This window comes from Clarias gariepinus, chromosome 27, assembly GCF_024256425.1.
Source record: "Clarias gariepinus isolate MV-2021 ecotype Netherlands chromosome 27, CGAR_prim_01v2, whole genome shotgun sequence".
NCBI lineage: Eukaryota > Metazoa > Chordata > Actinopteri > Siluriformes > Clariidae > Clarias > Clarias gariepinus.
In genome coordinates, this window is record NC_071126.1 from 6,953,998 (window position 1) to 6,977,855 (window position 23,858).

Genomic DNA, 23,858 nt, shown 5'->3' on the forward strand with positions numbered 1-23,858 from the left:
ATTTTAAATCTTTATTATAATCTAATATTCTCTAGTCATTAGAATATTAATAAAAAAGTGTCATAGGATATTTAATTTTGGGCACATTTATTTTTTAGGGTTTTGTCATGTATTGTAATACATTTTAATATGGATTTACATTAAACTTCTATTTACACTTATAGTAATAAACATGTTAATTGGTTTAATGCTGTTTTGTTGTCTTTGTATATGAACTATGATGCGATTTCAAAATAATTACAGTAAAAAACTAATTTTACTAAAAAATTAACAATATAAAATATACATGTATATGAAAATTTCATAAACACATTACTGTTAAAAATCATTCATTTGGATCAAATCAGACAGATCAAAATAAATGCATCAAAAATGCATTTTATATAAAAGGCAGTGTTCTCGATGGCTGTCACATGACTAAAGCTCATTATAACAGGAATATAATATTTGATTATAATAAAGATGTAAAATATTGTTATAATTTAATTTTTGATAGTGATTATGTAAGGGTGGCGAAACATTGCACCGTGATGTGGATGGCTGGGGCATTTTAATGCATAACTCAAGAAACTATATTAAAGCACCTGTCCACCCGTCTACAACCTAATGTTTGATTCTTATAACTTTCCACTTCCCTGTTTAGATACAAACTGGCTGTGCTTTTATCAACAATGTGCTTGCAACCCTCCAAACTTGACATTGCTTTTTTATTTTGAGTAATTCTATGTATTGGTTAAATGGTTCATTTAAAACAACGTGGTACGATCTGTATAAACTGGTCTGCCTCTTTTTAAAGACCACCTTGTGATTACACACCTGCATGCTTTATCTACTAAAGTGTTTTTTGTTTTTTTTTGGTCTAAGCAGCAAATGTATTCTGCATCACCCCTTACCTAGTGTACATTGCAGCTTGTCATGTTATATAACCCATCTGCCTCCTACTCTCGTAATTGCTTTGCAAACTGCAAAACATTTTGCATACCATTTTTCATTAATGAAGTGCTTCCATCAGTCCACTCAGTGGCAAGAGCACGAATTGACGTTCCTTGCCCTCATTCACTGAGCGTTAGGACTCGCTACTGTACTCATAATTCCGTAAAGAATTTAGTTAATGCACCACTTAACTAACAAAGTCCTAATGTCATTGTTACTGTAGTTTCTCCAGCATATTTCTGAGTGTCTAGACATGCGTTAAGCTGAATATTTGTTGTTGTTGAAGTAGCTCTCCACTTTCCTTTTCTTTTTTTCCTTTTTTTAAATAAAAGTGGACAAAACACAGAATCCATAAAGCTAGAGTGGCTTTTAATGGGTGCTTTTCTAATGGCATTTACGCTTAGCTGTAAATTAAGCTCATTATAATACACTGCCTGGCCAAACAAAAAAAAGTTGCACACTCCCAGATTTCGACCTCCTTTAGCTTTGATGACGGTGCACAGTGTGGTAGCAAGGGTGTGTGCAATGATTTGTTGTGTTCCCTGAATGACTTTTTCATGATTTAAGTCCTGGAATATGCCTGTCCCGTCAGGGGGGAGAAAAAGGTCCATAGATGTGATGACCTAGTATTCTGTACATTCGGGATCTTTAGTGTAGATTACTATAATAAATGAAGACCAAGGATGACACGTGCCGCCTGCCAATTAAATATCTGGATTTTTTTTAAATACTGTACGGAAAGAGTGATCTTTTTTGAAATAGCTAGGCACATCTGTGATCCTAATAAAGGTTCTGTGAATGTTTGGTCAAATTCTCATGAATGGTTTAGGAGGAGTTGCAGATAGAAGAATTGTGCGTGCGACGACACCGGACAGTGATGACGCCAGCCTGAGATGACAGATAGTGAGCGACGCAATTATGATAAAGCTGAACAAAGAAAGGGCTATGGAGGTAAAAGACTGCCATGTTTACTTTGCTGTGGTTTCAGAAACAGGATGGCCACATGCAGCGCTTTATCCGGGAGGTAAACACCACCAGCAGGGCCTGTGTGCTTTGGGATCTGGAGGAGGAGACAGACTACATAGTCCAGGTCCAGTCTATCGGCTTGTATGGAGAAAGTCAGGCAAGCAAGCGCGTCCACTTCAAAACCCTCAAGAAGTCAGACCGCTTCCCTTCCAACAGCTCAAACCAAGGTAATAATAAGGTATAATATAATATAATATATAAACTCCGCATAGACACAAAGAAGAGTCTATAGCAAGATGCTTTACATTTCGGATGTGTTTATACAGTATTTCTGTATGCAGTCCTGCGAGACATCTGGTTTACAACTAGTAATGGGGATCCCATTATCTTTTTCCTGCTTCAACTCAATTGATTTACCTTATCAGCTTGTTACCAAGCACGTCTTAACTGAATTAAGGGCTCTATCAATCATTGCATAAATTCGGTCTAAAACTGTTCTGCTTAGTCAATGGCAATTCAAAATTATCTCAATAAAATAAAACGATGCAAAAGTAATTACAAAGCCTGATTGAGTATCATGTCCAAGTAAGTTACACAACACGATCTGAGTACAGAGCAGAAAGAAGAAACACATTTGTTAGACGCTGATGACGGTACTGACCTACTAAACTGAGTTCAACAAAAATTGCATATTCTAAGAATTCATGAATTATACTATATAATAACATCATTTATTTACATAATCAGTTAAAAATGCATATGAACGGAAATTGGGCACAAAACTGCGAGAGAATTGTCTTGAACTCATAGGCCTCTCTGTCCTCTTCTCCTTGTTTAATTATAGATGGAGCCATTATGCATGACTGCAGGAGCCTGTCTCCTTCTGCGGCAGTTTCTGATCAACTTTCTGACATTCATCCCAATGAAATTTCATTTCAAGTTATTCGACACTTCACTGCGTTAATGAATTGATCTTGATTGCTCCATACAGCTGGCTGCATTTTCAATATGTGTGTATTGTGTGTGTGTGTGTGTGTGTGTGTGTGTGTGGGTATGAGAGAGAGAGAGAGAGATTTGAGGGAAGAAAAATTCTGACATATTAGTCACGCAGTAGGAAAATAACAAAAGAAGAGCAGGAACATTTCTTTAAGTGGTTGCATTTTATTATAAAGACATTTTTTTCTACTAAACAGGTAGTAATCCTAATCACTTTTTTTGAACTCATAGGCCTCTCTGTCCTCTCTGTCTTTTTCTATATATAATTTCACTGTAGACAAGTAGGGAGCAAATGTCAAATATATTATCCAAAGACAAACCTGTAATGAAGCTAGCCAGGTAATATCCATGGAGAAAACTGAGATCTGTTGATGTTCCTGAAGTCGATGTTCATTCAGTGTATAATATTGGATCTTAATTTTGATTGATTTGTGTGGGTGTGTGTATCCTGAAAGAAAGGACAGCAAGAAAAAAAGGTCAACATAAATGAATAAATTGAGAAAAAAGGAAGACATTTTGCAATGACTTATGTTAATCGGTTCCATTTTGGATGGCATATTAATCATAAAAAAGTTTGCATACCATGAAAGAAAATATGGAAGTATTGGAAAATATGACTATGCAAAAGATTCTTTTTTTATTATTTAAAAACAGTGATCACATAAAGTCATTAATAATCACATAGTTATTTGACTTCTTTTTAAAACCTAATAGTAACTAAAATCACCCCAACAACCCTGATCAAAAGTTTACATATCTTTGAACGTTTCTCAATATCATTGAGACACTTTGGGCAGATCTCAAACATGCAGCTCATGCAAGGCATTTAAAAATTTTACAGGAACTGGAGGCATTTTATAGAAGTATACCACCTGAGAGAATTAAGGACCTTGTGCACAATTATTACAATATATGACTGTATGACATCATTGATTCTAAAGGGTTTAATATACGATATTAAGAATTAAAGGTGTGCAAATTTTTAAATAGTGATTTTTTCTCATTTTATTTATTGTGATGTTTTGTTGGATGATTGTGCCGGCCTGTTACACATGAACTTGAGTCTTATAAGTTATAAAATATGTTAGTTTTTTTTCTTTCTTATTCATGTTTTTTAGACACATAGTACACATCTTTAAAATTCTCCCAAACTATGTAAACTTATGAGCACAACTGTATATATTTATAAATTCTTTGATGTAGAGTGTGTGTAGTTTAGTTTCTGTTTCAGCACCAACCAATTTATTTCCATCTTACTTAAACCACATATGACGTATTTTTTCTGTCATTTGGTTCCACATTCCAGCTTTTAAAAACCTTTCAAAAAGGTTCCTCTCCTGTTAAATGTTCCCTGTTTATTTTTCATCAGTGTGAGTTTTGTGCTTTTCTAAATTTTTTGGATTGCCATAAAATGCAAATCAGTGAAGCTTTGTCCGCACATTGCAATTAACAGATGAGTGGCATGCGTCAAATAAGTACACGGGTATGAAGAAAATCTGCATTTTTGGAAGGTTTGTGCATCTGGAAGAAATTATTCTGATTTGACGTAGACAAACATCTACACACAACCTAAGGAGCAATGAGCAGTGGTGGCTCTGGTCAGAAGGCCAGGGGCCCTCAAGCTGCCATTATCGATCCCCTAAGCAGGACCCTAACCCTGTCTTCTCCAGGGGCACTGTATCCTGGCTGATCCTGTGTTCTGACCCCTGCTTTCTAACTGGGAGATGCAAAAAAAAAAAAACATTTTGCTATGCTGTAAGTACATCACAGTATATGGACAAAAGTATGTGGCCAAACCTGTTAATTACTGAATTCAGGTGTTTCAATCAGGTGTCTTATCCCGAGTGACAATCTTAATGCTTCAGCATGCCAAGACATCTTGGACAATCCTATGCTATTATAAAGACATGATTTGATGCGTTCAGTGTGGAAGAACTTGACTGGCCCACACACAGCCCCTGACCTCAACCCCCATTGAGCACCTTTGGAATGAACTGGAACAGGCCTTTTTGTCCAACATCAGTGCCTGGCCTCATAAATGCTCTACAAAATGAATGTGCATGAATGTCCACAGATACAATCCAAAATCTTGTGAAAGAAGAGTGGAAACAGTTATGGCACCAAAAGGGGGACCAACTCCATGGTGAAGTGTATGTATTGTTCTGATTATCCCCTTCACTGACCAGGGTTGGATTTTTGAAAGGAGCACGAGACTGGAAAAGATTTGGGCCATCAGCTGTCCATTCCATCAGAAATAGTCACCAGACCTGGTACTACAGTATGGTCCAAATCTATACACACTGTCTATTTCATAGAGCTGACAGTGCCATAGGAAGACGCAATAGACGAGGCAAATGAGAGAAGGAGGGTGCGATATGCTGAGCTGAAGTTTGAGGCAGAAGAACAGGGCTGGGGAGCAACAGTCTACCCAGTGGAGGTTGGCTGCCGTGGCTTTATTGCTACATCCACTACTGGGCCCTTTAAAGAACTGGGGATCCGTGTTTTAGAGACACACACCCAGGTCCGATCAGCCTGGGTGGGCCTGCCCTTAGTAGAGGGTGTATTGTGAGTAAAACGCCAAAACACCTGATGATGCTTTGGAACACAACTGATGATGTGCCCCTAATGTCTGTTGGTGGCCTGGCATGACGTCTTCATCATTCTTTAAACCAAAAGGGACTAGTTCCATCTTGTCCTATAACTGAAAAATATTTGTACAATGTCATTGCAGGTTTGGCCAAATACTTTTGTCCTTATAGTGTACTGTATATGTAACAAATAATTAAATCATAATTTAAAAATAATGGCGATTATTTTTAATGCTATAATTGTTTTCCCTCCTCTTCCCATCCTCCACATATTAACAATAAACATTTTCATCCCAGTGATATTTGTTTTTAAAGAATAACATATGACTACATAAAATAAATATATTTTAGTTTCACTATTTGTACAGATAACTTGCAATCAAACTCTTACAAATGTACACATGCAGTAAAACTACTGCTAGCTTACTATTAGTACTGGATTGGATGACTCTGGTACCAATTGTTACCATGGATAAGACAAAACTTGTCTTAAAGCCATACATCAGGCCTCTTTTTTATATAACTTGGCAAAGAAAATTGCAGAAATTGAACTACATTAATTTTATATGAGTATTGTCATATTGAATATTAGCTGATATTCAGAGCCATAACACTGAATTGAAATAAAATACAGTATATTTCACAACCCAATAACACAGAGAGGTGTATTCTATAATTCTATATTTTATTTGCCTTTGGGATTTTTAATGATGACGCTTTGAAAAAAGCATGTTGGTGCAGTTTTTTAACTTTCCCTATAATCAGTTTTGGAAAGACATTAATGACCAAATAATTATTTAACATCTATTGATCTGAAGAAAATAACAGCTACTCATCTAATAAGCATTTAAATTGGAGTGTAAATAAAAAATTGATTTACTTTAATTATATATTAACAGATTATTTATTATTGCTCTCTATTATTTTTTACATTTTGCTTCCTTCTCAATGCAGAACACAGGATTACCTTAGCGTTCCAGAACGCAGTATATTAAGCATATTTTAATTACTACCCATAGACTTACTCTTATTTCAGGAGTCTAGATATCATCATTGTTGAAACATGTTATACTGGATTCCTATTAGATACAGTACTGTTGTTGTTAGATATCATCACTTTAAAGTAAATTTGAAAGCTGTGGGTTGTAAAAAAGAAAGATCATTCTGATCAAAACCCCATTTCTGATGCACTGTTATCAGTTTCGAAGTAGCTTGCTGCTCTTGGCAAGTGTTCATAATTTTAGACTACATTTCCCCTCTCCCTTGATCCATTTGAAATGCTTCCACATCCGACATGTTGCATCTCCAACAGAAAACCTTTTCCCCAGGCCTTTTTTTTCCCTCTCTCTCGTGATGTGCCTTGTGATAGACATTGCAGTCGGAGTCTCTAAAGCATTTTATTTATGTTGGCATCATACTGTATATTCTGTTTTATTGTAAGTTTGTTCTTTTTTAGTTTATTTTTGTTCTCTCTCTCTCTCTAGGGCGCCACATAGATAGAATCCTTCCACCAATCGCAGTCTAGTGGAACTAATGAACAGCTGCTTAGCACTGATTAGGTGCCAGAAGACAGCAAGGCTGCATTATGTTGTCTAGCAAACTCTGGTATTATCTAAACTCTAAAAGTTACTCACTAATTGGCAGAGCAACCATCGCTATGCTAACTAAAACCCATCTTACCGTCGGTACGACTCCTAATTGAAGCAGATTGCACCAGAAAAGCATTAAAAAGCATTAAGCATCTTTAAGGAAATTCCGGTGTTCCTATAGACATGCAGGAAATCTCCTATTCAGCTTGCTAAATACTATCGGGGCGAGTGATGAGAGCGATGGCTTGGTTGTCGCTTATTCTGACTGTTTATCAGTAGAGAGCGAGAGTGTTTCAACACTGCTCACCCGTAATTGGAAACTGAGGTGATAGAAATGATAAATGGCCTCTCTCAGTAATTGCTCAGGCGAAACCATCTCCCACCCATTCTTTCCTTTTTCCGGTTATGACAACCAGCACCTATGAGCCAGCTACATCTTTATCCACTAAGAAAGATCAGTTGGTGAAAGTGATGCCCTGGACCACTTCCATACAGGTTAAAAGATAGGAGGAAGGGGACAGAATGCTAAAGTCAGTTTAATTAATACAGGATTAATGATTTACTGTAGACAGAGAGAAAGTAAGCACTCCATTCATGCTCTGGTAGATTGTGACTGAATAAGGAGTGAATCACTGTGCGACATGTTTAAACCTAATGCAGACATTTTATCACCAAAAGCCTTAACCTGCATACTGTACTAAGGGCCGATTGAAATCACTAAATAATATTTTTACAAATATTTTTATTGGTTGTTGCTCTTATGGTCATAAATCTGGTTTATTGTTAAGCTAATGCTGTGATTAAGTTGGTATTATTATGCATCTGTTCTCTAATAATCCATCTATTTCTGTATTCATAGATGATCCAACTGTTGAAGGTCTCGACAAGACTAGGAACCTGCAAACAGGAGAGATGATCATCATTGTGGTGGTGCTGCTTATGTGGGCAGGTATGAAGTTAAAAAATCTCTTAAATCCCCTTAAATAATAGTTTATTGTGTGTTACGTGAGTTATGTGCCATGTTACCACTGTAGGACTATGGTTTAAAATGGGCCAGGTATTAATAAAGATGAGAACTACAGTACATTGAAGTACATTATAATTCTGAATTTTCTAGTGTAAGGATTTGCCTGAAATGAAATACAGAACTCATCTGACATAGAGTAAATGCTAAAAAAAGATTATTTTTTGAATCCCAAGGCCAGTTTGGTTCTGACAAACCTAAGGCTCTCCAACTTAAACAACATACAGTATTTAACATGTAGGGATGTGAATTACTAGGGATCGCCTGATAGGGTGTTATCACAATACCTCGGAGTTGATTTAATTTGTAATGCAACTTTTATTAGTATCATTGTTGAATACTGTACTGTATGTACCCTTTATTAAGATGATGTTTTGTGGAGCTCAGTCACATTTCCATGCTCTTTTTTAGATAGAACAGGCATAATCCTGGCAACCCTACCAAACAAAACAGTCTTTTTCAGTCTCCTTCTAATTGTGCGATCATGGACTTTAACATTTAGCATGCTCAATAAGGCTCTTAGGGTCTGAGATGTAGCTTTTAGGTTTCTTGTATTTCTTTTAACATTCCATGGTCTGAGGTTGGGGTAAATGTGTTGAGACATCCACTCCTAGGAAGATTGAAAAAACTGTCTTAAATGCTTTCCACCTGTGAATAATCATTGTAGAACATTAAACTCCAATTTTTTTTTATTGATTTTAAATCCTTAATAGTTTTAAATTTAGTTTTAAGACTAATACCCCTAACTCAGCTATGCGGTTTGACTCATGGTGAGATGCGGAGTTAGACACCGTGAGTCGTCGCGGTTGCCCGCCAACGTTCCGCTGGCGTTCCGCGAAGTTCTGTAAGGACCGCAAGGACCGGCAAAAAAATGAAACGTTAAATTTTTTGCGCGGAAAGATGGAAACGTACTCACAGTGCCAAAAACTCACAGTAAATCATGATGAACTGTACTTATGGCTACCGCGCGAAACTGCACCTTGCTGCAACTTACCCTCTTAAATCCTGTGGAAGTAGTAAAGGGGACCTTAGTATTACCCACCTGAGTTTTCTTTTTTTTTTCCATTTTTGTTAAATAAATATTGACATGTATTTGCCTTATACTAAGATCCACTATGATCAGATTATTTTTCTTATGTTTTCACACAAAAACTTAATTACTTACTTACTGTAGAATTAGTAAAGGGGGTACTAAACATGACTGTACACGAAAATAGATTAAATTATTAAAATTTACATGAAGACACTTTATTTGAAAAAATAACCATAATTAAAAAGGATTAACCAAAATGTTTTATTTCAGAAGGCCTGTGATAGGCCTAGATACTGTTATTCACTAAAATAATTTATGATGCTAAATCTTATGTGCCTTGACTGCATCTCTTTCTCCCAAACATAAAAGTAAAGATCACATTTGAATTACTATTGATCAAGTGCAAGACTGGGCGGTAGGGGAAGGATACATCATTCATCTTCAGTAACTGCTTCATCCTGGTCAAGACTGCACATTATCCAGAGCCTATTCCAGAAACAATTGATTCGTAAAGTGTGAATGCACCCTGTATGGGAAACTAATCCATTGCACGTCACCATGCGTGCTCGCACACACATACACATGCGCAGACCTAAAGCCAAATTAGAGCCATCCATCCACCTGAAGCAGTGGAGCAGGTAATGTGTGAACTCAAAGACAGTAACACAACCTCTGCATCAGACCAAGTATTACGGAGCGGTGATGGGACGACACTACCTGCTGTGCTACAGAACTATGTGAGAAAGGCAATCAAAGTAATATTTTTTAAGGCCAAGTTTTATCACTGGTGCTTGTAGAATCCTACTGTATGTGCCCTACACATTTTATATTGGCTTCTTTTTTAATGGGTGCACTAATGCTGTGTAAGATATTAAATTTATAGATTATAGCTCCACACTATTTTTTATTAGTTACCTAAAGATTTTTTCATAATTACCAATAGCATTATGAAAATGCTCAAGCTAATATTTTCTTAGTTCATGCTTAGTTCATTAAGGTCATACCTACAAGACATCATATCTAATGCACCTGCATTGCAAATGATTCTGAGGTCTCTAATGTCTCAAAGAGACTTCTATTGATCTTCAAGGATTTGTCCGCAGACTCTGTGTGCTCTTGAAGCATGTCGATTACTATTTGCTTTCAGCGGTCATCGCGCTCTTCTGCCGGCAGTATGAAATCATCAAGGACAATGATAACAGTAACAGCAAAGAGAAGGTGAAGCCGTTGTCTGAGAGGAGCACGCCAGAGCATCACAGTGGAGGACTGCTCAGGAGCAAGGTGAGGGAACCCTCATGATCTGTTCTGCAAATAAGATTGATTGCACATTGATCTGAGCTGCTGTCATTTTGGATTTTATTACAATACAACACCAAACTAAACCTTGCATTAAAATACACACAATCGAATACCATTATTACTATCAACATTTATAGAAAAACTATCTAATGTGTGAGATTCTGCATGAAATACCCGTTTAACATGTGATGTTACTATTTTTTACACCACAATCCTGTTGTTGAATATTATTTTTGTATGGTTTTAAATATTTTGATATTTCAAATCATAATTTATATTAACAGTTTCCTTCTAATTATTTATCATAAATCATTTGCTAATATATTTATAGATAGATACCGCTCATGATTAAATGATACCGCTACAAGGCTCATGATTAAAATAAAATTTAACCTGGGAAGCCTGGAGAAAATGCGACTGCTTTAACAAGACTTCAACTAAAATTTTATTACATTAAAAGTAACTAATAAAGTGTGAATTATTTAATCATTTACAAATTGGTGTCAGTATGAGAAAAAAAAATCTATTGTCATGTACTAATAGAGGAAAACAATAACACCACCCTGCTGTGGAGAATTTTATCATTACAGCATGCCATTTTGTGTTTTATTTCTTAATAAACACAGAGTTACTCTGTTATTTATTAGTCTGGAAACAAAGTGAGCGCAGCAAATCATGTCCAAGCTTCATTTTAGGCCAGGCCATCTTTAGGATTGTTTTAATATCATGAAAAAAAAAATTGCGTACAATGTAAGGGTTTCTGGTCAATCAGCTTTTCATCTTCAGGCAACACTGGAATTGATGTTTCAAAACACATTTTCTCATAAAATCAATCGACTGTATTCTTTCATTAAAAAGAGTTTTCTCATGTCTTCAGGATTCAACTGTTGTACTTGAATAGCCTGAATAGTGACTGTCATAACACGTAATGGTTAAATCTTACAGTATGTGATGGGTTTATTATTGAGTTCGAGAGAGGAAGAGAGAAATTGTTGTTTCAGTGCCTGTCAGTGTTCCTGATTGATGAATCTTACACATTTATTCAGTGTTTTGCAAGGACAACGCAATACAGATGAATGCACACAAGAATGTGGAAGAAAACAGTATCATATGTTAAACCACCAGGTAATTTTAGACATAGCAGTAAATGATAGCTAGCAAGTGGCTGACATCATCGTGCATGTTGAAAATGATTTGCATGATATTGATTGAAATTATTATTTTTTTTATTACATTTTTTTTCTTAAGCCCTGGTGAGTGTATTCCTGTCTCGTCGGTGTTCAGAACAAGACGGGTTTAGCATTGCAAATGTTTCAACATAAAAACTGCAATGATACTGACCTACTTTTAAAATAGCTCATGTACCCAGGAGGAGCAAAACCCAACAATAAAACCCTTTGATCTTTCTACCAGTTGCTTCTTTGGCCTCATTTTCTCAGTGGATGCCAAGCACTTGGCATCCTCCCTTGTTAATCATTAGTTCAGCTTTTTCTGCCGGTCCATGTATGTAGTTAATTACATCTGTGTGTGTGTGTGTATATGTGTGTGAGAAAGATAGAGAGAGAGAGAGAGAAAGAGAGAGAGTAATGCAGTTAGCCCTGTGATGAAAGACATTAGCAGCATGTCAGACTTAGTGGCACCAAATACCATTTCTGATACATTTTTGCACTCCAGTATGCAAGTATATGCCTTGTATGCCTCACTGGCTAGTACGCAAATTATAGCTTCCTTATTAGGCTTCTCCAATACTGATGTATACACAGTATGGTGTTTGATGTGTACACAGTATGGTGTAGGATTCCGTCTCCATCGCTATCTATCAGACCTGTCTCTCAGAGCAACCACTCCTTTCCTTACATGCGCACAAATGATGGTGAGTTTAATGAAATTGGCCTTGAGTGACATTTCTTGTTCTTATTTCCCCTGTGCTCTGCAGTTTCATCAGTCTGTGCCATCCATCAACATCATCGAAGTCTAATGGGCTGAGTGAAGACGTCTGCTATTCTCACTGTCAACATGACGTTGCTGTAAACCTTCTCCACCACAGGGTCAGGATGCCACGTGCGAGGACCCACTGGCTAATCCCAACCCAACCTACAACTTTTTATCCTTCAACTATGAGCGTGCATGCTCAACATGTTAAAAGCAATCTATTCCTCTAGGGCATCTGTACATAAAGTCAAGTACAGATCATTGGTTTTATATTTATTCAGTGATTTATTCTGGGATTATGCAACTACAGTACATTGTATTTTTGATATGGTACTGTTGGGTCCAGAGAAAGGCAACTGTGGAAAAGCAAGATTTTATGATTTTAGGCGCGCATGCATGTGTCACAGCCGCTGAAATTCTTAAATGAAGATAAAGTATGGGCTTTGGGACATACTGTAAATCAAGTAAGCTGTTATGCCAAAAAAGAAGTTTAAAGGCTCAGCACAAGTTCCTAGAACTTTTTTTCTTCTTCTTCTTAAACAAATGAAAGATTATAATGTCCTGTCATGGCCAGAGATACAGTATCATGAAGGCCGTTTTGATTTGAATCTATCAGACCTGATTAAAACTTTCACTCGCACTTCACAGTATGTGTATACAGTACACAAAGGTCCATAAGTATTTGCAAACGAACACAAATATTGTCATTTTTACTTTATTACCCCAAGAGTATTTTTAATTAAATAATCAATATGTGATTTAAATGTAGACTTTCAGCTTTAATTGCAAACATTGTTTTATTTCATTATAGTCATTTGTTCCCACACAGTCCCTCCATTTTACAGGCTCAAAATTAACTGGACAAAGATAAATGCCTAATACTTAAAATCTATGGACATCACCATATACTAATTTTTTTTTTTTGTTGTTTGTTTTTTGTCCATTGATAGAAATAATTATAACCCAACTGAGAACTAGCTTTACTTTGGCTTTAGTTAACACATTATAAACATACAACTAATACGCATCAAACAATGTTACATATGTAATAAACACCCTTGTAAAATAAACCACATAATTTATATTTTAATTGTGTAATGTTTATTTTATCTGTACATATAAAATAAGTATCAGTACAGATCAGTATGGATAAAGCATTTAATAAAATGCTGTAATTTCATTTGTTTTCACTTTTGTAAACGTATTGTTTTTTTGTGTTTTCAGAATAAAACAATGAAGGTGTACTTATTTAAAATAAATAAAAAGAAATAATATTTTAAGGTAAACACATTAGCAGTTAATTAGGATCTTGTTCTTAGTTCAGTAATCTCCAAATTAGACCCTTGTATATTCATTATGAATTAGACCTTTTTAATCAATATGTACTTGTAATAGTTCATAATTGCAGAGCTACCTGAAAACAACTAATTAATGCATAATTACTTGTGATAATATGCAGTAAGTGCTTTGTTAAATCTCTTATGAATGAATTAATCATTTAAAATCATTTCTCATGAGTCTGTAATTGGTGACAATGCAGTAATTGATTTAAAGTAGCATCAAGGAAACTGCAGTTTGTTTTGGAGCTTCTAAAACCTGAATAAATTACTATTACTACAATGTGCTCTATATTGTAATGTCACATTTTAGGTATTACTTATAAGAAGAAAAAAAAGCAATGAACAAGTTTTCCAAAATCGGGATAGATTGAGACTTTTTCAGCCAAACAGGTCAATATATGTTATATATGGTACATGGTATAATAAACAACAGTTAATTTATCTCTGATGCGGAATTATTTTTTTTTTAAGTTTTATGTAAATAATATTTGAATTTTATTTTAAATGATTAACATTGCAATCTACTGTATATGAAACAATAAAAAGAGAGGCATATTATTTATAATTTGTAGTCACACTTCTGTCTGCCACATACTGTAAAAGCTACAGTTATAGAATTTTGCCCAAATATGATATTAATTTAATTGCATAGCATGTGCATTTAATACATGTTTCCTATTATTTATAAATAATAACTAATAATGTTTTAGTCATTAAAAGTTTCCCCAATTATTGTGTTTTGATGAATGAAGTCTTAGCGATACTAATTCTTGGTGGAAAAAAATTAATGATCTTATTTCAGCTTTCCTGAACAAAGAACAAGACTTTCATTACATCTAAAAAATGTGTTTCTTAAAGTACAGTGTTACTATTTTTTTATTAATCACTGAACACACATCACTTACTTGCTAATTTTTTCAAGTAAAGCTTGAAAATCATTAAAAATGCTTTGTCAGCTTTGATGACTTTGATTTTCACAGACAGATGTAAAGATTTGGGTTCTATTGGTAAGACTATGTATGTGGAAATACGTTTCAGTGTTTAAAGCCATGACAACTAAATAAGTAGTCAAGTAATGTCTCAGAAATATGCATGTTAGTCATTGGTTTGTATATACTGTATTGTCCAATAATACTATAGTGCTTATTTTATATGATAACACGGTAACCAGAAATAGCATTTCTGTCACTTCTGAGGTACCTCTGCAGGTCAAGTGATTCATCCTATTGCCGATAGTATTTTCCAGCAATAAATGCATATTGTATAAAGTTTTTTTAAAGTTCTTTATTTAAACATTTACACAAAAGCATTTTAACACTACTACGATTATAAGAAATTGGCGTTTACTTTATGATAGCCTCTGAAGCTATAGATCATATCTGTATGAATGACTGCACATAAGGGTATGCTTATAATTTATACAGTACTGGTAATAGAGTTAACTACTGATCACAATTTATACCATGATCATGACAAGATTTATACATCAAATCAAATGTTTGTCATGATACATGCATGATGCATAGAGCTAAATAAAAAAATCTACTGTTTTTTTTTTCTGGTCTAAAAATTGTCATCAAATTTTACTCTCTTCTGTTCCTCCATGTTATTAATTATAATAAAGATTACTGAATAATAGGCTGGAGTTTGACTTTGTTCGCTGAATATCATGCCACAAATATTGTTTTTAAATGAAAGCAAAGTTAAAATAAATCTTAGTGGCAAACTAATTTTATGTGCATACCAATTCTAAATCTTGTCACGCTTTTAGTACAATCATTGGCAAAATTATCATGTTTGTCATATCAAGTCAGATATTAAGTCACACATATTATCTTTGTGCTATGGCAATAAAGCGCAGTAGGTGAAATTTATAAAAAATTTCAATTAATAAATTAATTAAAGTTGAACTCAAGAAGTTTTTAATCCTAAACATTGTTTTAAAGCTGTTTTCTGTAGTTGTGACAGAAAAATATGCATTTTTTTTCGCTATAAACTATGCCGCAATTTTTTTTTAAGTAGAACGAATATGAGACTGAGGGTTCCCAATTTATAACCCAATTTAATCCATAAAACAAAGACAGGATTTTGACAGTTTTTTTAGGCCCTCCTCAAAAAAAAAAAGTCTTTTTCTCTACTCTTAACTTTTATCTTAGAAGCTGTTTTTAGGTCCAAGATGTTTTGTGAATCATTTTTATCTTTACTAAGATTCAGTCCTAAATTTAAGGGAAAATTCTAAGAAAATGTCATAATTCTAATAATTTCTTATAATTCTCATAATTCTTAGAATTTCATCACTAGGAGCAACGTTTAGGCTTAAGAAGCTTTGTGAACACGGGCCATGGAGTTCAAATGTTTAATTAAAATAATTACAACTGTTTACTACGGTTTGTAACCCTATATATTTATTGTTAAGGTATTGATAGATAGTGGATATTAATCCTTCCAACTAATATCAGGATCAGCTGTCATTAAATATACTGTACCGTAAGTTATATTAACTACTATAAAGTGTCTGGCACCAACAATCAGTGCAAGTAAATTCACAGTAATTCCATACTTGTATAGGATGATTATCCAGGATATACATGTTTCTTATAAATCGAGCAGTGTCTACACACAGGCTTAGCTTATAATTGCAGGACAGGAAGCCAAATACAGTACGTGGTTTATAAAAGTTAGATGCTGCTGATAAAATCAATGTGTAAATAAAGGCATAGTTTTAAACAAACAATATTGACTGTTTCAGTAATAATGACAAAAGCACTGATGACATGTTCTATGAACCGGGCTGTAATAAAAGGATGTGTGCTGTATGTTCCAGCTACTCCTGGTAGTAAAGTGGAAATCTTCGCCTCATGCTGCTAAATTGATACAACAACAGTGGTTCACTGCCGGTGAACAACACGAGTCAGGAAAGATCATACAGTACGACACAGCCATAAATCTCTCCACCAATTATCACTGCAAACAGCTAGGGAACATAGTCCAGAGCTCACAACAAAAACAAGAAAGATGACTCCACATCTGTTTTGTGAAGGTTTGCCAAAAGTTGCGCTGTTATTATTTATAAGCTTTAAATTCACATTAAACAGATTAAAAAAATAATGCTATACATACTGACATTTTCACTTGATTTAAATACCATGTACAGGTTACATAATAACTGTGTTTGTGTAAATTTAAACTTTGCATAGCTCATAAACAGCACCATCACATGAATTAACACAGGAAACACTTTGCTCTCCAGTATGTATACATCATCCAAGTGTCTTGTATTAAACGGAATGCATTATATACACGTAAACTGGACATTAGTATATTAGTTTATCTTTCATTTAATATCTCCAGTCAATGCAGGACCCTGCACTGTCATGGTGCATACAACAACTGGTAGAGCACAAATGTGTTTACACAAAATAAGCTGAAAGTACTTGTCATACAAATCATAAATCTGACTATTTTTAATAATTACATCAATACATATATTAAAATGATTCCAAAGTTCCAACACCATAATAAAACATATACCAACCTGTACAAAAGGGAATATTTTAATTTGGTATTTCCTACTAATACCAAGCAGGTAGCAAGAAATAAGCCTAACATAGCGGGAGTGAGAAATAAAATTATGTGTTTAAACATTTGTACTTTTTGAGAAAAGATAAGTAATTCATCTTTAACGTGCTTCCATTATATCTTGACCTTGGAAGGTAAAGGACAGAAAAGCAGGTATCATGCGGTGCTTTCACTGTGTGGTTAGCAGATGGATTTCACATCAATTACTTTCTGGGGGAAACTCAGAATTGTGTAGGAGAACATGACATATTGTATAGAGCACCCTAGAGGAATCTGCTTCAAATGTGCAAATTTGAAACGGCACCATAATTCAAAAGAAAAAATATAGAACACTATAATGTTAATTTTTAGATAAAATGAAATGCAAGCAATTAAATTCATGGTACAGAACTAAATTACTGTACATAAATCTACCTTAGGAAAGTAAATGATATGGAACTAAATGATAAAAATGTGATACATCTAACTAACTCAGATACTGTTTTAGTTACTGCTGTAATTACATATAATGTAACAGTTATGGCCACATGGATAATAAATCCTTTCTGAAAAATCTCTATTGGAACAACTTGTTGCCTGGCATACCTGAGCCTTTGTCAGTACATGAGTGCTTCGAGAGTGACTGCATCAGTAGCCCTGTTATCCTTATAAGAAAAATCCTTCATTATTAGGTCTCAGATATCTGAAAATAACAGTTTAAACACAGTGTAAATAATTTTCTCTAAGGCTAGTGTACAGCTGTGGGATATGATAATGATATAACATCATGATGCAATGGTCTGGGTATTGCATATGCATATCTCATCGGTAGTGTTATTGCTTTAATTCCTTGATTCTAACTCATTGTTACAAGAAACTAAATAGACATCAAATTTGTGACCTTAGTGTGATATTTTTCCTAGCTAATCATGTAAAAAACGTGTTTCAGAAAGATTTCTAAGTGCTGATATGTTTAACATTTAAACAAGACCTAACCGTGTAAAGTCTTAAAGCCTGAAATTGCCAGAGCTCATCTGCAGCTACAGTATGTATACAGTATGTGAAGACTGAACCAGTTTTAATGTAATGTACCATTTCAGTAAAATGAAAGATTTCCATAAAAGGTTTGCGAAAAAGTTTCATTATTTGACTTTTTTTTTCCACAATAGCATAACTGTATATATTACTCTTTGAATACCTTTTAGTTTAGGAATATAATTTTTTTGCATTAAAATGTAGATAATACATATTTAATAAATTTTCTATATGTACAATTTCTTGAAGCTAGTCACCTATAAAGGCTCAAAATACAAAGGCTGCTGGTGAAAAAACACCAGCAAATCTGTAAACTCTTAGCACAGGGCAAACTAATTCACATAAAGAGCTGCAATCAAAATAAACCCCAATTTGCAAAAACAATGCAGAAATTTAACTAACATTTTGGTTACATTTACATTTACATTTAGGCATTTGGCAGACGCTCTTATCCAGAGCGACTTACAAAAAGTGGTTGTTGAACAGTATAATAGTGTCTTAGAGCTCGATTTTTTTTTTTTTTTTTTTTTTTGAAAACACAAATTAATTGATCAGTTAGACCATGAAAAAAAGCTCATTGAATATATGGGGCCTTCATGTTGTTGCCATTTGGTATAACGTGCTTACAGTGCATGATACATCTTCTACATCTGTGGACAATGATAGTGTTCTTTCTGTCAATGTGTGTGTGTGTGTGTGTGTGTGTGTGTGTGTGTGTGTATTTATTTTGTCTCTTCACTGCTTGGAGATGTGAAGTTCTCCTCAAGTGGGCTCACAGCTGCGTCCTTAAACACTGTTCTGGAGCAGGAATCTGCCAGTCTGACTCTGCCAGAGAAGAGGAAAGCAACAACAAAAATTTAGATTAACATATGCAAATGAATAATTACTGGATTCAAATTGAGTGATGACTGATATCAAAACAATTGTCATGAATATTGTCCATTTAGAATGTTAAGGAGGTACCCAGAATTTTGAAATAACACAATCATCAGTAATAACATTCGACAAGGTCAGTTAAATGGAAGATGATTATCGGTATTATCAAATCTATTTATATTTGTATGGATTTCCAGAAAAGAGCCATATTTCTAATAAGAAAAACATACAGTAGAAGGAGTGACAACAAGAATCTATTAGAAAGTCAGTGTTTATGTGTTAAAAATGTACTGATTTGTTAAGTTAACAAGGAACTTGTTACCTTTTTTAGATAAAAGTTTATTAAGGCTTTATAACCCGCTTGCTATTGCTTGCTCTTACAGTAAGTGCTGTGTGCTTAAGAAGACGCTGAGGATTGGTTGGACACAACCTCACACAGGAACGGGGGTGGGTGAAATGTTATTTTTTGCTTGCCAATGACAATAAATTGAGAAAGCCCACCACCGTATCATGTTTTATAAAACACAGTCCTTTTAATTAATCATTAAGCTATAAAAATTACAGTCCTCCCGTTTCCCCCAATAAATTACACCTATGTACAGTGGCAAACTACAATCTTTCCTGATTACAGGCGCATTCAGTTGCTCTTACAAGCATTTATGTCACCCACTACTTGTTGGTCTTCCTTTATAGACAATGTCTCTTGTCCAAATAATGCATAATGCAGCTGTGTGCATCCAGCTTCCTACTCCGATCAATCCACTGGCTTTCCACTGTCAAGAATCAAATTTAAACTGTCGACCTTGTATTTCAGGTATCCAAGCCTGAAAGGTATTTAAACTAAGAGAATCTGGCTTGTCCTTGTATTCAATCTAAGCATGCCCTTTATGCACAATCTCACTCCTGGAGGAATGGAAAAATAAGCTTCTGCTGTCATTCTAAAAAAGAAAAATACACATTTAATTTCTCACTATAACTGACTAAAGGCTTTTATATATATATATAGACGGTATTAGGTTTGAAACCATAATTTTGTTACCACCTCCTAGGGGTGGCACATCTACTAATTTTAACAATTGAACCAGCAACTTTTCATCGTTTAAAATGATGCTTTAAGAGCCACACATGTAATGCAAATTACATTCCCGAAGTCACAGCTTTTAATGATACACAGTTAATGACAAAATAAAATTAACTGTGCAATAAAGTTGCAAATGTGTACACCTATATATAATTTTTATATCATGCTTAAGGACAAACCTTTTCTCAAAATGTAATCGTGTGGATCTGTAATTACTAAGCCACACAGTGCAGGAGCTCCTTAAAGCTTAATGTAACATTGACATCACTGGTAGGTGGTTTTTACACCATGTCCTCCCTGACATCAGACTCTAATCTAGTTGAGTGAGACTGAATAGTGAACCTGTGGCTCTCAAGGTACTTACACACACTGTTGGTCACATCACAATGAACTAATTATTAAAGGATTTTTAAAGCCTACACCATTCTCATGTCTGGAAACTAGCACTATGTAGCAAAACCTATCGTTGACAGGAAAAGAGTTAAAAGGTTAAAGCTAAAAATAAGTAGATCAGCTTTAATGTAATAAATGATATAATTGTTTTAGGATAAAGCACACATACATGGCTGCCTCTTTCTGTAAGGCAGAACTCTCTGCATAACTTATTAATACCAAGAGAAATACGATTTTGTAATTTCGGTAATTGGAGAGTAAATTAATTTAAAAAGTAGATTGGATAAAGATCAAGTTTTGTCTAAAAATGACTCCAGAGCATTAAAATGCACTTATATATAATGAGACTGGTTTCTGGTCCTCCAATGTGTGAAACAGAAAGATATCATTGAAAGAGCGAGTTCTGACCAATGTACAGACAAAACCTTTTATTTATATAGATTTACTGTACAACCCCCATTACCTGACCTACCTGTGTCCATCTCCTCCTGGGTCCATACTGCTAGGTGTATAAATGACTCTGTTATCATTAGCTCAAGTGCTTATTTCTAAAATGTCTTAGCCGTTGTCATATAAGTAGTATGAGAATATAAAAATCACTGGCTTCAATGGGTGTTTTTACTGACAGCATCACTACAAGTACTTCCTCTACAGTTACGATAGTTGCTCATATACTTATTGAAGAGACAATTAATAAAAGAGATAACGACATGGACGCAGATCATTAAAAAGATTTATATAAGTGAGCGTTTTTACATCACTGATCCTGGCCACACGCCTTGTTACATTACAGTAATACCAGAAGGCTGTTGTTGCCAGAGTGAGTAAGATGATTTATATGAACAAGCATATTAATGCACTGGCATTGCACTAATGTTGACTATCACAGTTGGATGCAGTGAACATGGTTAATCTCTCTGATCAATTACAAAAAACAGAGTTTGTGTTTCCCGAAGAGGATCCCTAGGTATTAGCTTAGTGGGTTCAGCCTGCCGATCCCTCTGTGCATCACCTGCTAGGATTAAAAACCTAATCCCTCATTAGACTGTGTTCACTCTCCAGGTCCATAAGCTGGGCTGTCTGTACCCACAAGTGTGTTAAGGTAAGTTAGAACATACCTAATCATTATATTTTTACAAAGGAGCCAAAATGTGACTATCTGGCACATCAGGTGTTATTATACCACAGCATTGTTTAATTCTCAAATCTGCACCTCACAGCACATCTGTTTTATTCCTCCTTTAATGGAAAACCTATACATTTGATGCAGTAAGTTCATCTTTAATAATTCAGCATATATACATGTATATATTTTTAAAAGCCTTATATCAATGCACTTTTTATGAGTCAGAAAGCAGAGAGAGAGAGAGAGAGAGAGAGAGAGAGACAGCGCTCTCTCTCTCTCTGCTTCCTGACTGTAAATGTACTGTTTTTCTTCCACCAGCTCCAGCTCTTCTCATTTCAAACACCTGCTACATTGTTAAGCGTCAAGAGTGTTTACGCATTTTTAAGAGGATAGACAATTTACAGCAATTATGCATAACAGTCAGGTGGTAACAGTCCCCCGTTTAAATATTACACACTATGGTCATGCAACATGACAGAACTGTAGTGAAGTAAAAGTACAGATATTTGTGCTTAAGCACACAAAGCAAAAAAAGTAAACATATTGTTGGGGGGGGGGGGGTCAATGTTCAACTATTATTCAGTAAAATCAAAATAGTCTGTAAAGCGTATATAAGCACAGCTTACATTCTGATCTTAAATGTCAGCTTCTACCTTATGTTTCTACCTTGGCATCCATATGTCACCGTTATCTGTACTGTCGGACTGACTGACGAGTGGCTGAGGTCATTGCACGTGCAGTTACAGCAATGTGATTAGCTTTTTAGTGCATATGCTAAAACCAGTATTATTAGCTATTGAAAAAATTATCATTAAAAATATAGCAAATCCTATGATTTATATGAATTAATATTTATATTAAATGTACGAATCCTATAAGAAGGTTAGTAACACTAATGATAACATAATAGCCCTGAACCAATTGTATTCTAAATTAGCAAACATTATTTGCTGCTAATTTCCTGACAAAATAGTGGGTGTTTTGGTTTTACATCAGGTCTGATTTTAGATGCAAGCGCTCTATAAAAGCATAACTCTAACAGTAGTGTCGACTGTTATTCACATCACAGGATTAATTTAACACGGTCATTCGTGTACAGTAACTATTTGTACACAGTAATTTGTACGAAAGACCATTCATATTATATGATGGATAATAAACATTTAAGAACACTTTTTTGGGTAAAATTTTTTTTTATTCAAATATTATATAATTAGGGTATAAGATGAACGTTAAGTTCTTTAAAGAAGTCAGCAGTCAAAGAATTTAATGTTTTTTTAAGAACTTAAATGTCTTCTGGACTGATAACTCTAAATACTGTATATTTTTACTAAAATGGATAATTTATAATGTACAGTATGTAAACTAAATAGCTAACATGTCCCTTTAAATCTAAAGGTCTGTGCAGACCCCTGACCTCAACCCGACTGAAAAACATGTACATGACAGACCTCCCCACCCAACATCAGTGCTTCACCTCACTAGTGTTCTTGTTAACCCCCACAGCTACACTACAAAGTGGAAAGTCTTGTCGCGGGTATGTTGTTTTGAGAGTGAGGCCTGCAAACCTAGATGCTGATGGGCCCTACAGTAGAACCTTGGGTAAAATAGTGAATATATAAAGCTTTTCTAATAAGGCATTAAGAATGACTTCTCTCTACAGTATACTGTATCCTGTAGAATTTTAGTCAAATTATATTGTTTTCATTATCTTTTATGAAAAGCTCCACTTTGGTAGAACATAGACTGATGGAATTTTATGTATTTCTTCACAGTAGTTTTATAGTCCAAGGTACAAGGTTATGCAAACACACTGTAGGTAACTCATACAGTACCAGACCCAATTTGAACTTTGAGTCTGTGTAGAGCATTTTGCCCCATAGGGATTTTCAAACTCTAACTCAAACTATAAAATTAGCATTTTATTCATGGATGCAAAAGAAAAAAAAAAGAAGAGAAAATTAGGTAAGCATATTGGAGCTGGCAGGTGCAGCATGCAAATATATGAGTCTTGACATGAAGCACTTCACTGAAACTGCTCCTTAAAGAAACCTCAGAAATCCATTTAGGAAACATGATGAGTTTCATA

At 34.8% G+C, this 23,858-nt stretch overlaps 2 protein-coding genes across 3 annotated transcripts in view; one reads left to right on the plus strand and one right to left on the minus strand.

Annotated features, from left to right (window-relative positions):
* fndc4a (fibronectin type III domain containing 4a) overlaps window positions 1-13,381 on the plus strand; it is a 36,509-nt gene extending 23,128 nt beyond the window's left edge. Inside the window, exons 1-5 of one of the 2 annotated variants that reach the window (XM_053489175.1) lie at window positions 1,815-1,836; window positions 1,922-2,126; window positions 7,932-8,021; window positions 10,277-10,410; window positions 12,365-13,381. In XM_053489175.1, coding sequence (XP_053345150.1) covers window positions 1,937-2,126; window positions 7,932-8,021; window positions 10,277-10,410; window positions 12,365-12,406 — 456 coding nt within the window. In that variant the 5' untranslated portion in view covers window positions 1,815-1,836; window positions 1,922-1,936 and the 3' untranslated portion in view covers window positions 12,407-13,381. Of the gene's footprint in view, window positions 1-1,814; window positions 1,837-1,921; window positions 2,127-7,931; window positions 8,022-10,276; window positions 10,411-12,364 lie in introns of those variants that run through there. The other variant, XM_053489174.1, reaches the window with a different exon arrangement.
* Window positions 13,382-18,553: 5,172 nt separating this feature from the next.
* The window catches only part of si:dkey-71h2.2 (low density lipoprotein receptor adapter protein 1), a 37,876-nt gene continuing 32,571 nt past the window's right edge, over window positions 18,554-23,858 (minus strand). Inside the window, exon 9 of the mRNA XM_053488501.1 lies at window positions 18,554-19,118. Coding sequence (XP_053344476.1) covers window positions 19,016-19,118 — 103 coding nt within the window. The 3' untranslated portion in view covers window positions 18,554-19,015. The remainder of the gene's footprint in view (window positions 19,119-23,858) is intronic.